Genomic DNA, 14,709 nt, shown 5'->3' on the forward strand with positions numbered 1-14,709 from the left:
CCATCTCATGAATATCCCAGGTCAAACCTGGAGCTGAGGGACATGACGGGGTGTTGTAGAACACCAGCGACTCTCTGACAGGCAGGAAACACTCCATCTGGGTTTCCTCATCATGTCCCACAGGCCCTCCACACCCTCCCCCGACCGCCATCCCCGACCCGCACAGCCCCACTCTCCCACACCCCTGACCCCCAACCCCATTCCCCTAGAGCCCTCAACCCCCATAGCCCTCCCTCCCCAGACCACAAGGCCCTCCAGACCCCAGAAACATGCTTCATAGGCCCCCAGGCCCTCCAAGCACCCTAACCCCAGACCTCCAGCTCTTATCCAGCCAGCCCTCTACCTCTACAGCTGTCCAGATCCCAGGTACTTCCAGCCACACCAGCCACCCGTTAATCCTGACCCATGACCCTCATCACCAGGCTAGGTCAGCCACTCGGTCATGCTTACGAGCCATCCTCAAATAGTGGGGATCTGGACCAAGAATTTATGGCTAGATTTAACCGAGTCGTAAGAGGATATAAGCTAGTAAAGTGGCTTGTTTGGCCAGGGTAATGACATGGCCTGGCATTGATTGGTTGATGGAACAGCATATCTAGAGATAAGACATCAAATAGAGGCACAATCCTTTAACAGTCAAACTGGGACAAGCGCCCATCAATAAACACCAAAGCTTTCTATCATCCTCTCCGTGGAGGAGGCTTTGTTTCTGACAGCAAGCTGAAAGTGCGGGGTATTTTTTCTCCCAGGGCTTAGCTGGTCTGTTTATCACTTGGGGAAGGTAAAGAGAGCTCATCATTCAGCACCGAGTGCACTATCCCTCCCAATGTCACACACACACACACACACACCTACACACACACACAGGCACACAAACTCACGCACGCATGATTCAGTGATTATTTCCATCAAGTCCATTAGTAATGATGCCTGAGAAGCTGTCGTTTCCATGTAGAGTGATTTGTGGTTCCTGTCAGAGCCGCTTCAGATGATATCTCCTCTGTAGATATCTCCTCTGTAGATATCTACTCTGTAGGTGTTTCCTCTGTAGGTGTCTCTGAAAGCTATTTCGGACAGTCTCCCAACAGCAAATCTCTCAAAACCGGGACACATTTACAGTACCTCGCACTGCCAAAGTATACATTGTATTCTCATCAGTTTATACGATGACGGCCTATTTGGTGGAAAGTATTGGAGCCACACATGACCCTGTAGCCTTGTTGTAGCTGTGGCTTCTCTCCCAGAGCCCTGCTGATGCAGCCAGAGCAGGTGACCCTCTTGTCTCTCCATTAACTCGCAAGATTGATAGCTCTCCAGTCACACCGGGCCACTCAAATCATCCTGAAATACGGGCTCTTTCAGAACTAACTAGCTTTTAATGGCCAGCAAAAGAGTGTGCTAACAATGTCTCTACAGGTACTGTTAATAGCTATAACACATCTTCTGAGGGAGGGAGAGAGAGAAGGGGGGGGGGGAGAGAGAGAGAGAGGCAGGGAGAAATAGAGAAAATACCATCATTTAAATGAGAGCACTTGGGTGTTAAAATCTTAAGATGATGTCAGACCTTTGTTGGAAAACTACTTATTAAGCCAACGTCTTCTACAATGGTAACTGGTTGGAAATGCAGTCTGTTAACCAGCTAGCACCTTGTCTTGTTCAGCTGCTGGCCTGTCTGCCGTGCCTTATCTCTTAACAGTGATATCAAGTTCTACTTGTGGTTTTGTATGGGGCTGGGGCTGGAGGCTAGATACTGGAGGCTAGGCTGGGGCTAGGCTTGAGGCTAGGGCTGGGGCTGGAGCTGGGGCTGGGGCTAGATGTGTGTTGAATGGCAGCACATGCCTGTGTAGAGATTACCACAGAACATCCTACTGAGGACCCAGGGGAGCACCATGCTGCATCATTCTGTCAGCAACCCCAATGCTGCACCATGTGTGTGTGTGTGTGTGTGTGTGTGTGTGTGTGTGTGTGTGTGTGTGTGTGTGTGTGTGTGTGTGTGTGTGTGTGTGGTAGCATATTTCACAGGGCACAGTCTCTTGCCAAAATCAACTGCCCTGACTTCCTTTCTCCTTCGGAAAATACACAGATACTCAACCTTAGTAAAGGCTCTGTCTTGCACACACACATGAACACACACACACACACACACCCTCTTGCACCACCTCATCACTCCTCAAGCCCCTACATCATCAGTTGAACCCCAAACTTCTGGACCTGAACCCAGCGCTAACCCCAGCAGTACCCCAGGCATCCATAAATCTCCCTGCTGGAGAGATGGCTCAACTAGACATGAGCCAGGCTTCACTTGACTCCCCCAAAACACACACACAGAGAGAGAGAGAGAGATTGGAAGAGAGAGGTAGAGAATGAGGGAGAGAGAGAGACAGGAAGAGAGAGAATGGGGGAGAGACAGGAAGAAAAAGATAGAGGATTGAGGAGAGAGTGAAATGAAGATATGGAGACAGAAAGAGAGAGAGAAAAATAGGTTGTTTGGATGACAGAGAGAGGGGGAAAGAGAGAAAGAGAGAGAGAGAGAGAGAGAGAGAGAGAGAGAGAGAGAGAGAGAGAGAGAAAACAAGAGAGAAGTCACGGCTAAGCTTGGGTGGGTTTGGGCCCTCGCCATGTTCCTCCACAAAGCCTAGCTGCTCCATTGTAAATGCAGGATTAAGGATTTGCTTACCGCTCGAGGACGTGTTGTAATGTGGAGATGGTGGTAGTGGGGGGGGGGGGGGGGGTCGCCCACCTGGCACCGAAGCTGGGACTGAGGCTGGGACTCTGTGTTTGTGTGTGTGTGTTAGACCATTTGTTCTGTCTGCCTGACTGCCTGTTTTATGCCTTAATCCCATCATACTTCCCATTCAGTCATTATGATTCCAGGTGTGTAGCGAAATGGAAGTCATGAAATGCACTTTGGCCTTGGTGAGAATCAGGTTGGCACGTCGCTAGTTTAGTGAGAAAAAAAAACGAGCCTGCGAGCCCGTTCACGCTGCGTTCTGGAGATCAACCTTTCCCTCAGAAACACTCTCATTAAAGCCTAAATTCAGTGTGATCCTGTCCCGACTTTGTCCTCCCTGGCGCTGGGTAAAATGACTTCTAGACAAGACCGTGGTAGCATCAGAATGACATGATAGATGTAGCCTATATAATATAACAGGGCCTGACTGTATTTACACTTTACCATTTCTGTGTGCTGGATGTGTGTCTGACAGTGTGTGCATGCCGGAAGGATAAATATGTGTTTGGAAGGCTGCACTTTTTGGATGACTTGCCTGTTGCACAGCAGTGAGTGCCGGTTAATGTCGTTTCCCCTGGCGCTGAGCAGTGGCTCATTTGGGCTGTAGTTCCCTCAGAGGGGAAAACTGGCTGCTGGGGGATGTAGTTCCCCTGTGGCAAAGCAGTGGCATCTGGAGGAGGTAGTTTCTTTGGGAGAGAGCGCAGACTGAAGGAGAAAGTCACAAGCAGGCAGATCCTGAAGAATCCCTCTGTGAAAAACGTTATGTTCCATCTAATGTGCACTACAAGGCTAACAGCATGTGGACACTTTCTGGTTGAACATCCCATTACAGAGGCCTGGGCAGTAATATGGAGTTGTTCCACCCCTTATGTGGCTACCTCCACTCCACCATTCATGGAAGCCTTTCCATTAGACATAAGGACATCTACGCGGCATGCAGCTGGTGTAGTGAGGTCTGGCAGTGATGCTGGACAATTAGGCCTAGCATGCTGATGCTAATGGAACTCATTCCGACCATGGGGCTGAGAATAGGGTCCTGTACAGACCTGTAATTTCAACCTCGTCCCACATCTACGCAAATAATATCCCAGAGAGCACAGGGGGTTTCATCATTCGGAAACAAGAAAGGACCTTTCCCCGACTGTTCCCACAAAGTGTGAAGCACAGAATCCTCGTTCTCAGCCACGGAATCATCTTGACAGATGGCGTAGAGTCATTATCACTCCGGAGAATGCATTTCCACTGATCCTCAGTCCAGTGGCGGTGAGCTTTATATCACTCCAGCCGGCGCTTGGCGCTGCCCGTGGTGATGCAAGGACACCCGTTTCTAGAACCTTCTAACAAACACTTCTTGTGCTGATACTGCTGCAAGAAGCAGTTTGAAACTCCTTAGCGGACGTTGCAACCAAACTCAAACCATGTTTACAGACTAAACCCTTAAGCACTCATTTGAAGGGGTTTTCCAGAACACTTTTAGCCATGTTTAAACACACTGACTATGTTTAAACATAGCCTCTCTCTTATTGTCTTTTAAAAAGGAATCTGTTGGTTACGTCACTTGGTTTTGGCTTAGGCATTCTAACGTCTGTGTTTAATGCCCAACGAAACATGTCTCACAAGTGGATCACACATCTCCACAAATAACTTCCTGTCACTCTTAGAAATAGTTTCCCTAGGTGATTCTCGCTGTTTGCATGTGTAGCTATGGACAGTAAGTATGTGTGTGTGTGGCTTAGTGGCAGTGTGTGTGTGTGTGTGTGTTTGTGTGCATGCGTGTGGGTATGAACAGTATTTGTGTGTGGCTTAGTGGTTGCGTGTATCTCTGGCTGTGTGTATATGTGTGTGTCTCTGTGTGTGTGTGTGTGTGTGTGTGAGGGCTGCTGACCAGTCTCTTTCCAGAGCATTAATCCCAGGCCTAGCAGGTCCTTACTCTCTCAATTAGTGTGGGTATGAGTCCTGGAGCCCATCCTGTATCCGGCCTTGTGAACAGCTGCTCTGTCTAACCTTCACATTAATATGTTGCGACATCTACCTTCTCTCCTCTCAGAGATGACTAGGGGCTGTCGGTGCACTGCTGACCCCCCCCCCCCCCACCCTCACCCCGCCACCTCCGCTCCCTCTCCATGCCTTCCTCCTGCTCTCGTCCCCTCACATCAAAATCTTCGGTTTCTCTCTCTATCTTCCTCTCTTTTCCTCTCTCTCTCTCTCTCTCTCTCTCTCTCTCTCTCTCTCTCTCTCTCTCTCTCTCTCTCTCTCTCTCTCTCTCTCTCTCTCTCTCTCTCTCTCTCTCTCTCTCTCTCTCTCTCTCTCTCTCTCTCTCTCTCTCTCTCTCTCTCTCTCTCTCTCTCTCTCTCTCTCTCTCTCTCTCTGCTCTGTAAGTACTCCCTAGTCTGCCAGGTCTCATTGCATATTCATTTACCCTGAAGCCGAGTGAAGTGTTGACAAGCTGAAGCTCTCGCAACTTCCCACCCGCTCCTATACAGGCCCCGTTTGACCCCTGACCTCTAGCAGGGACTAGTGAGGAAACGGTTGTCAGATCCCTCTCTCTCCAGATCCCTCCTCCCTTTCTCTGTCCATCGCCCCGTCTTTGCTCTCTCTTTCTCCTTCTGTCTCTCATGGTCTCCTCCTCTCTCCCTTTTTTTCTTGATAAGTGGCATATCTGTGGGTGCTGGGTACCACAGGGTGAGGGCTGGGGAAGAGGAGGGAGGAGGAGGGCTGGGCTGCCTTGTTCTGGGGCTCATGGATCACTGTGGTTCCCTGTGCTCTCAGGATGAGTCAGCAGAAGGCTGGAAGGTGATCCTTCTTTCAGGGGAAGAAACCACTTGTCCTGCATGGGTGTGTGTGTGTGTGTGTGTGTGTGTGTGAGAAAGAGAGGTAGAGTGGGTGGGAGACTGAGAAAGAGAGGGAAGGAGAGATTGAGAAAGATAGAGAAAGGGAGAGATAGAGCAGATCAATTGGGGCGATGGATCCCTGTGTGTGTGTGTGTGTGTGTGTGTGTGTGTGTGTGTGTGTGTGTGTTTGACATTCCTGGGGGAGTTGACTCACTGCGCTGTAGCAGCAACCTCTCTCAAACCCCACCGAGGGCCTTCATTATTCTCACTTTCCTCCTCAGCTAATTATCGTTATCGTTACAGGGGATAATTGCCGTCTCCCTGCCTCACACGCGTGTAGACTGTGCACTGCTCAGCTTGGAGCCTGGCTGGGTTATCAATGGCAGCTAGGATGCTGTCTCATCTGCCTAATTATACCATTTGGGTTTTGTGATAAGTGAATGGGATGTGAAATATGCTATTATGTACTGGTTTGTGTCTGTGATTTGGTGTTCGTTCCTAAAATAAATTGGAGCATGTGGAATGGGATAAAAAATATATAAGTATTTTTCTAGGTTTCCTCAGCTGGAAAAATATATATATAATTCAGAGGAGATCTGGGGTCATGAAGTAGTGGAGGACTCAAAAGTTATCTTTCTCTAATTTTCCCATTTCTCTCTCCCTCTCTCTCTCTCCATCTATCTCTCTTTGTCTCTGTAGCTGCTTGGTCAGTGGTGGTACTGTTCTGCACTGGTTCTCAGTAGTGGAAGTGTACTGTACTATATTCTCAGTAGTATAACTATGTTCTCAGTAGTGAAATTGTACTGTACTGTACTCTCAGTAGTGGAACTGTACTGTACTGTACTCTCAGTAGTGGAACTGTACTGTACTGTATTTTCAGTAGTAGAACTGTACTGTACTGTACTCTCAGTAGTGGAACTGTACTGTACTGTATTTTCAGTAGTAGAACTGTACTGTACTGTACTCTCAGTAGTGGAACTGTACTGTATTTTCAGTAGTAGAACTGTACTGTACTGTACTCTCAGTAGTGGAACTGTACTGTACTGTACTCTCAGCAGTGGAACTGTACTGTACTGGTTCTCAGCAGTGGAACTGTACTGTACTGGTTCTCAGTAGTGGAACTGTACTGTACTGGTTCTCAGTGGTGTGTTCCTGTACGTGTATCTGGGGTGATATCAGACACGTCTTTGTGGTCGCCCAGGCAGTCAGCTGACCCCAACTAGCAGCTGTGTCACCTGATGAATGGTCCCTCCATCTGCTCCACCTCCACTCTGGAGCACAGCTAACTAGCAGGGGGAATCAATTAGGCTTGCAGATCGGGGAGAGAGAGAAAGGGAGGGTGGAGAGAGAAGGAGAGAGAGAGAGAGAGGAGGAGAGAGAGAGAGAGAGAGAGAGAGAGAGAGAGAGAGAGAGAGAGAGAGAGAGAGAGAGAGAGAGAGAGAGAGAGAGAGAAAGAGAGACAGAAAAAGAGAGAGAGAAAAAGAGAGAGAGAAAAAAAGAGAGAGAAAAGAGAGAGAGAGAGAAAGATGGAAAAAATGTCCTGACGGACATACACACACACACAGTTGGGAGAGTTGTGACAGACAGCCCTGGCTGAGGTGTGGAATGTCATTTTGCTCTCTGAAGACCTCATGACAACCAGGAGACACATTCTACGTGACCCCAATTACCAGAGGTGTTGTTTTCCACTGGCTAATCCTGCCAGCCGGATAGAGTGGCCAGCCTGCCCTGCACCCCCCCCCCACCCCCTTCTACACACCCCTCCACACACACACACACACACACACACAAACTCACTAACACTCACCTCACCCTCTTTCCCCCTCGCCTTCCCGCCCCTCCTCTTTCCCTCCCCTTCCCTCAACCTCTCTCTCGCTCTCACCCAATCCCTCTCTCACCCAATCCCACTCTCCGACGCCCCCCTTTCTCTCCCGTGACTCCCCCATGCCTCCCCACCTCCCCTGGTGACACCCAGGAGATGTGGCCTCCCCCTTGCCTCCCCACCTCCCCTAGTGACACCCAGGAGATCTGGCCTCCCCCTTGCCTTCCCTCAGGGCTCAGCTAAGTGTCTGTCTCGGTGTTGCTGCGGGACACGACCCTCGTGTTCCGTCACTACAGTTAGTGCAGGAGCACAGTAGCAGGCTGAGTGGAACAGTATGACCCTGGAGATGGCCTCAGGTCGCTCACTGTTCTGTTCTAACTCCAGGCTTGGGCTGGCTACAGCTACCGGAATCATCTCTGAATTGATTCATTTAGCCAAGGCTGTTATCCCACAGCAGAAGAGGGGGTTTGAACCTGTTGATCTGCAGTCAAATGCTTTACTTCTGAGCTATACCCACACCACCGTAGAGTACAGAACAGTAGACTGCAGTATAGTACAGTACATAACTGAATAGTTGAGTATAGTAGACTGCAGGGGCCTAAAATACTATACTGGACCATACAATTCAACACGGCACAGAGCAGCAACCTAAACAATGCCAAGCAAACAACGAATAGTTGACCAATTGAATGACATTGAATCTATTGCGTGCCGTTGACATCATATACTGTGTCATTTCTTTTTTTGAATGGATTGAACCTGGTTTTGTGGTGACCCCCTCCTCTCTCTTCTTTCCTCAGAGACCCTGATGGACTCCACCACCGCCACAGCAGAGCTAGGCTGGACAGTCTACCCGGTGTCGGGCACCAGTGAAAACAGCGTAAGTCTCCTCACGCACACACACAGACATGCACACACATGCACACGCACACAAACAAACGCAGACACACCACACGACAGTAAAATAAATATGAGAAGGTTATTGGCTCAACGTGGAAGTCAATACTGCAGTGAGCTTTTAAAAACTTCTCTTGCGTCTCGCTCGGTGCACACTGTGGTCAGTTAGAGCCGTTAGGTATCGACCACTGCTACTCTTTCTGCTCTGAAGAGATTCACACAGTTGATCTCCGCTCCAGCAAGCTTTCAAGCGTTTATATTTACAGGCGGCTGGCTTGCTAGCTTGCTAGCTTGCTATTGGTTTCCTTCAAGTTAACAGTCTCCATCTTCTCCAAGCTGACCCTGGTTGGCCCTGCCTCACCACACCTAACAGCCCCACCAACGTCATTCCTTCACTGGTAAATACCAGTGTTCGGGAGGGAGGCGTGGAGCTACGTGTTATAGAGGCTGCTGTGGCGTTTGATGCACAGTGTTTCCAGACGCTCTGCCAAGGCATGGCTTCCATCTAGACTCCCCCGGGCCCGGTCGCTACCAGGATCCCAGACGTGTCCCCCCTCCCTCTCGCCCCTCCCCACCTTCACCACCCTCGCCCCACCCCTCGCCTCCCTTCGCCACTCTGCTCTTCTTTTCTCCTCTCCCTGTTTCTTCCACTCCTTCACTCTCTCCTTTTCTCTCTCCTCCTCTCCTCTCCCCTACATCCTCTCCCTGCTCTCTCCCGTCCCCGCCTCTCTCCCCCTCTCTTCTTTTCCCTCTCACTACCCCAATCCCTCGCTCTCCACCACAGGATCCCAGCTCTCCAGAAACAGAGGAACTATGTTGTACACTTATTAGCTCTTGCATTTTAGTTAACCACTCCCTATTTTATCAAATTATTTGTGCTTTTGTGGTTTTTATCTGCGCTGGTTTGAATTAGAGTCTATCACGCTGTGTCCTTTAGAAGGGAAGGGGATGGGAAGAGCAGGATGAATCAAAGCTAGGATAAACAGTGTTCTCCAGACCACTGGGGCAGCTGCAGGCGGCACACGGCCTGTTCTCTACTAGTTCTCTCCAGCAGCAGGGCAGAACAAAGACCCCTGCTGCCTTCCCTTCCTCCCCTCATTCCCTCCTTTCCTCTGTGTCTTTCCTTTCTACTCTCGTCCGTCTCTCTCTTTCCATCTATTTCTGTCTCTCTCTTCCTCTTTCTGTTGTCCCTCCCCCCCTCCCCCCCTCTTTCGCTCTCTCTCTTTCTCTCTCTCTCTCTCTCTCTCTCTCTCTCTCTCTCTCTCTCTCTCTCTCTCTCCATCTCTGGAATCAATATAAACACAGTAACCCCCCCCCCTCCCCTAACCAGAGGCAGAACATTACAGGCAGTTTGGATCGCGCCCTACTTTCATCTCTGCAAAATGTGAGGTTTCGCAAAAACAAACGCTAAAGCCTGCGCTCCATTATTGCTCTGAATAATAAGCGCAAACTTCCGTTTGGAAAATCAAACGCGTGCGAGACGTCGTCTGATTAAACCTCCGCTCGTCATTCATCCTCAACCTGGAAGGATGAGGCAGCGGACATCAAAGTGCAGACGTGTTCTCGTTTGCTCCGAGGGTTCTGGATATCCTTGTGTCAGGCACATGCAACCTCAAACTCAGATGAAGTTTCAAAGTGAGAAGCTCACTCAGTCAGACAGTCCCCCCCTCTCCCCCTTGTGTCTCAGTGCTTTTAAGCACCCACCTGCTTCATGTGTGTCTGAACCAGACAATGGGCTGCAGTGTTTCAGTGTTGGCGGTGTGTCTCCTGGTGTGTTTCCTGGGTGGTTGCTGTCTGTGTCAGAGCTACCTGCTAGTACCACTATCACACTCACTACAGTCTGTCTGTGTCAGAGCTACCTGCTAGTACCACTATCACACTCACTACAGTCTGTCTGTGTCAGAGCTACCTGCCAGTACCACTATCACACTCACTACAGTCTGTCTGTGTCAGAGCTACCTGCTAGTACCACTATCACACTCACTACAGTCTGTCTGTGTCAGAGCGACCTGCTAGTACCACTATCACACCCACTACAGTCTGTCTGTGTCAGAGCTACCTGCTAGTACCACTATCACACTCACTACAGTCTGTCTGTGTCAGAGATACCTGCTAGTACCACTATCACACTCACTACAGTCTGTCTGTGTTCGGCAGCGTGTAGATGGGAGAGAACAGCTCCCAGGCACACATGCACACGTATGCGCATGCACGCATCACACATGCGTAAAAACACACACTCTCTCTCTCTCTCTCTTTCTCTCTTTCTCACACACACACTCTCTCTCTCTTTCTCTCTTTCTCACACACACAAACACGCACACTCTCTCTCTCTTTCTCTCTCACACACACACACACACACTCGTAGGATCCCTGCAACACAACAGCTGTGCAAACCGATATCTCTGTGTGAAGCAGCGAGGGGTGCTTTACAGTAGCTATTGTCTTCCACACACATGCGTGGCCGCGGGAGCTTACAGGAGGGATCAGCAGCACTCAACACAGCGCCACTCCACCAGTTGGCCTTCATGGCCCTCTGCAGCTTCATGAAATATATCCTGACCCGTAACACGAGAGACTAGCGAGCAACTAAGACACAAGCAGCACGTGGTTTCATCTCCCCTTCACACTGGTTGGAGTTCTCCCAAGTTCTCCGAGATTATTGGTGAATAACAGTCGGCTGTTGGCTTTGAAGTGATTGGATGGTATGTCGTAGGTGTTTGTCTTTCGGTGATAAAGTGTCCGCGCTCACATTCCTGGTGGGGAAAGTGATCTCTGTGAAACGTACCATTAGTGAGAGAGAGAGAGAGAGAGAGAGAGAGAGAGAGAGAGAGAGAGAGAGAGAGAGAGAGAGAGAGAGAGAGAGAGAGAGTGACCGAGAAAAGAGAGAGAGAGCAAAAAAGAGAGAGAGAGAGAGAGAGACCGAGAGAGAGACCGAGAGAAAAAGAGAGAGAGAGAGAAAGACAGAGAGATGAGCGTAAATCAGCTTTCATGACCCACTGGGCCAGGTGTCTGCTCTCATCTTGTCGCTAGTCTCTTCCAACACTCACTCCCCCACAACAGGAGTGAAGCTGCTGAGACTAACAGCATCTTGTTCTCCCCAAGGCCTCTAGTCGGGCACACCAAAATGCTTTCATAGGGATGCGGATGGTATTGCTCGAACAGAGTAGCTGCAGAGTATCCAATCCAGAGGGTGGGGGGTTGAACCCAGGTCTTCCGTTCTTAAATCTTCAGTCTCTGCTGTTAGACCATGGGGCCCAGGATTAGTTTTCGGGTTGCAGGTCTAGGCAGCGTAACGCTGTCAGAAAGCTGGTGTCCAAACCTCCTCTACTACCCCATGACAGGCATGGGGTCTCTTTTTTAATATTTTTGTGTGTGTGTGTGTGTGTGTGTGTGGGGGGGGGGGTCCGAGAGAGGTTAAGTGGTCAATGGTCTCTCCTAAGTGGGGTGCAGAGGATTGACGACACAGGGTCAAAAAGACCCTGATCCCCCTCCACACACACACACACACACACACACACACTCTTTCAGCTGCTGCTGTCAGCAGACACTTGGAAGAAATTCACGATAGCAGGAACACAACAGGGAACTTCTTGGAAGGTTAAATAAAGACCCATGAATCTACGGACATAGGGCCTTCCTTAGAGAAAAGTATCTGTTAGACTGCAAACACTACTGAACTATACATATATTTAAATATAAGCACTATGTTATGGATCTTTAAACACAGGTCCAAATGATTTAAGGTGTTAGATAACTGGATAGAAAATGTGTCCCTAAATGAAGTATTCACATTTGCTAGGAATGTATTAATTATGTTTTATACATTTTGAAGTATCAACTACTTCTTTACAAATGTGTCATATTGTGTAGTTACAATAAAGTGTTAACAATGTGGGGATGAATAACAGAGTGCTAATGTGTAACAGGAATGTCCTTGAGCTATGTAGATGAGTGTTGATCCTTGTTCAGCTGAGACAGGCCAGCGTGGTGACTGGAAAGTCTGTTGTTGTGGCAGTCACCACTTAAGGAACAGGGAGCTCCTTTGTTGGAGTGTGAGGGGGCAGGAAGGTATGCCAATGCCAGTGTTGTCACCAAAAATGTTTTGTATTTGTATTTTCTCAGAGTAAAGAAATGTACAAAGTTGGAATTCCCACAAAAATCCCGATAACTCACAAACAAAATAACCCCAAATCATATACAATGTAATTTGAGTCAAAGTCTGTGTTCTTACCAGCTCCCTATCAAGCTGTAATGCCCCCCCCCCCCTCCGCCTAAAAGATGTAATTAGGCTTTCACACCCTGTGGCCTGCCTAGCCTACTTGAGGAAAAAACATCTCCCCAGGTTAGGAGGGGGGAGGTGCAGGAAAACACATTCGGAAATACATTTCCCATGATACATGTCTGTACGCAAGTACATGATATTGATGACTAAGAATATAACCGATAAATGAACAGCGACCAAAAGATAGAATAGCTGACTGAAACCGTTTTGAACGCCATGCCCTTCCTTCCAAGGTAACAACAGCTGACCTTTCAAGACCTCCCATTCCGTCTGCTCCTGCCTCCGACAGGATGAGACGCCACTGCCTTGGTTGGTAACTTCAAAGGGATTTCAAACTCATGACAAAACGGAAAACTGGCCTCGTGTGCTATAAAAGTGGTGGTATTAACTAGGCAAGAAATACTTATTGAATGAAAGTGCGTAACATTCGCATCACAAGGAAGCGAGAAGGAAACGAGTTGGGGAGTAAAAAGGTAGAATGAAAAGGGAATCTTTCAGTTGTGACTCAGTTGTGTCTCCTTTAGACTAAAGGCTGTCAATTAATACATCTGTGTTTATGACACATCTGCATTCAGGCATTATGTTGGTTTGTGTAAATGTCAGTGTCGTCCCTAATAAGAACATACATTTTGTGACTCCTACACTCAAAACACAGATCTATATATATATATATAGATCTGTAAACAGGGACAGGGATGTGTTTAACAGCTTCACCAAAGCCCTGCACTGTTTAACCAACTTGAAGCATGGAACTCATCTGAGACTCAAACCACTCCAAAATAGAATAACATAAACCAATGATTCCAATTGAAACCAGGACTGTAAAACTATCGTTTGGCCCTTTGCAGACCTTCTCATAACAGGGGAAAAGCCTTCTCCGTGTACGTCCATTTTCATGTGAACTCCAAGCTGACAGCGTCGAGATGGCATATTATACTGTATTTCATTTACTCCTGAGGAAACATGTAAACCGACTCCTCATGTATGAAGCATGCAGGAAGATGGGGATCAGGGAAGCAATAGGTAGATTGTTTGTCTTACTTCACATGTTGTACATTAAGTCTAGGCAATGATAATTGACATTGACGGCAGCAGACAGTTCTACTTATATGTATGTGCATCTCTCACCCAGCTCTCTCTCTGGGTCTCTCGCCCAGCTTGCCTCTCTCTTATTCAGCCCAGAGTGAGGCGGGTGTCTCTCGCCCAGCTTGGCGATCTCTAACGCAACACAGAGTGAGGGCGGGTGTCTCTCGCCCAGCGTCCCTCCATGGCAGGGTCCTGCTCTGACAGATCTCCCACGCTGACTGCTGATTGGGCGTCAGGGCCGTGAGGGGTTCCCAGAGTGCACCCCGCTTCCTGAACGGGGTGTTTATTTTCTGTTCCCGGAGAGGGAGATCAGGAATGAGCGGTACTCCGTGGGGGCTCTGGTATCTCAGCCTGTGATTGATGGACGCACAGCAGAGGCGACGTGAGAAGAGAAACCCAGTTTAAGCAGGGTCAACATGCGAGGGGTTTAATCTGACTTTAGGGGCAAATCTCAGTCTCACAGGGAACACATTTAAGACTCCTTAAATGGATGAGCTCACTTGTCCAGTTCAGTGAGTCCAGAGGTATTTTCTCGGTGTGATTGGTGAGCGAGCTGTAGCAGAGAGCAGTCTTTGGGGAGTAGTTTGGGGTCTGGTGCTGGAAACTAGACTCGATATTTCAGCTGAGACTGAGCGCTCTACTGACAGAGCACAGACACAGTGCCAGGGAGACTTATAGGTGTCGCAGGTCAGCTAAACTTTCACCTTCCCTTTCGTTCTCTTCGTCTCTCTCCCTTACTCTCTCCTCCCAGTTCAGCAAAGGGTTTAGTGGCATGAAGTGCATTTGTAAATACTGTCAAAACAAGAGTAAAATGTGATAATAACGCTAGTAAATTAGGAGAGGAGAAAGAATGTTTAGCAAACATTGAGTTGAACACTAAACCCCCCCCAAAAATGTCTCTCCCTTTTTTCACTTGTCTTCGTTCTTTCTTTTCTATTGACCTCCCTCCCTCCCTCCCTCCCTCCCTCCCTCCCTCCCTCCCTCCCTCCCTCCCTCCCTCCCTCCCTCCCTCCCTCCCTCCCTCCCTCCCTCCCTCCCTCCCTCCCTCCCTCCCTCC

At 48.9% G+C, this 14,709-nt stretch overlaps 1 protein-coding gene across 1 annotated transcript in view; it reads left to right on the forward strand.

Annotated features, from left to right (window-relative positions):
• The window catches only part of ephb2b (eph receptor B2b), a 119,815-nt gene that overhangs the window by 35,524 nt on the left and 69,582 nt on the right, over positions 1-14,709 (forward strand). The window contains exon 2 of the mRNA XM_084706419.1: positions 8,185-8,264. Coding sequence (XP_084562545.1) covers positions 8,185-8,264 — 80 coding nt within the window. The remainder of the gene's footprint in view (positions 1-8,184; positions 8,265-14,709) is intronic.

Source organism: Hypomesus nipponensis, chromosome 9, assembly GCF_054491055.1.
Source record: "Hypomesus nipponensis isolate SF chromosome 9, ASM5449105v1, whole genome shotgun sequence".
Taxonomy (NCBI): Eukaryota; Metazoa; Chordata; class Actinopteri; order Osmeriformes; family Osmeridae; genus Hypomesus; species Hypomesus nipponensis.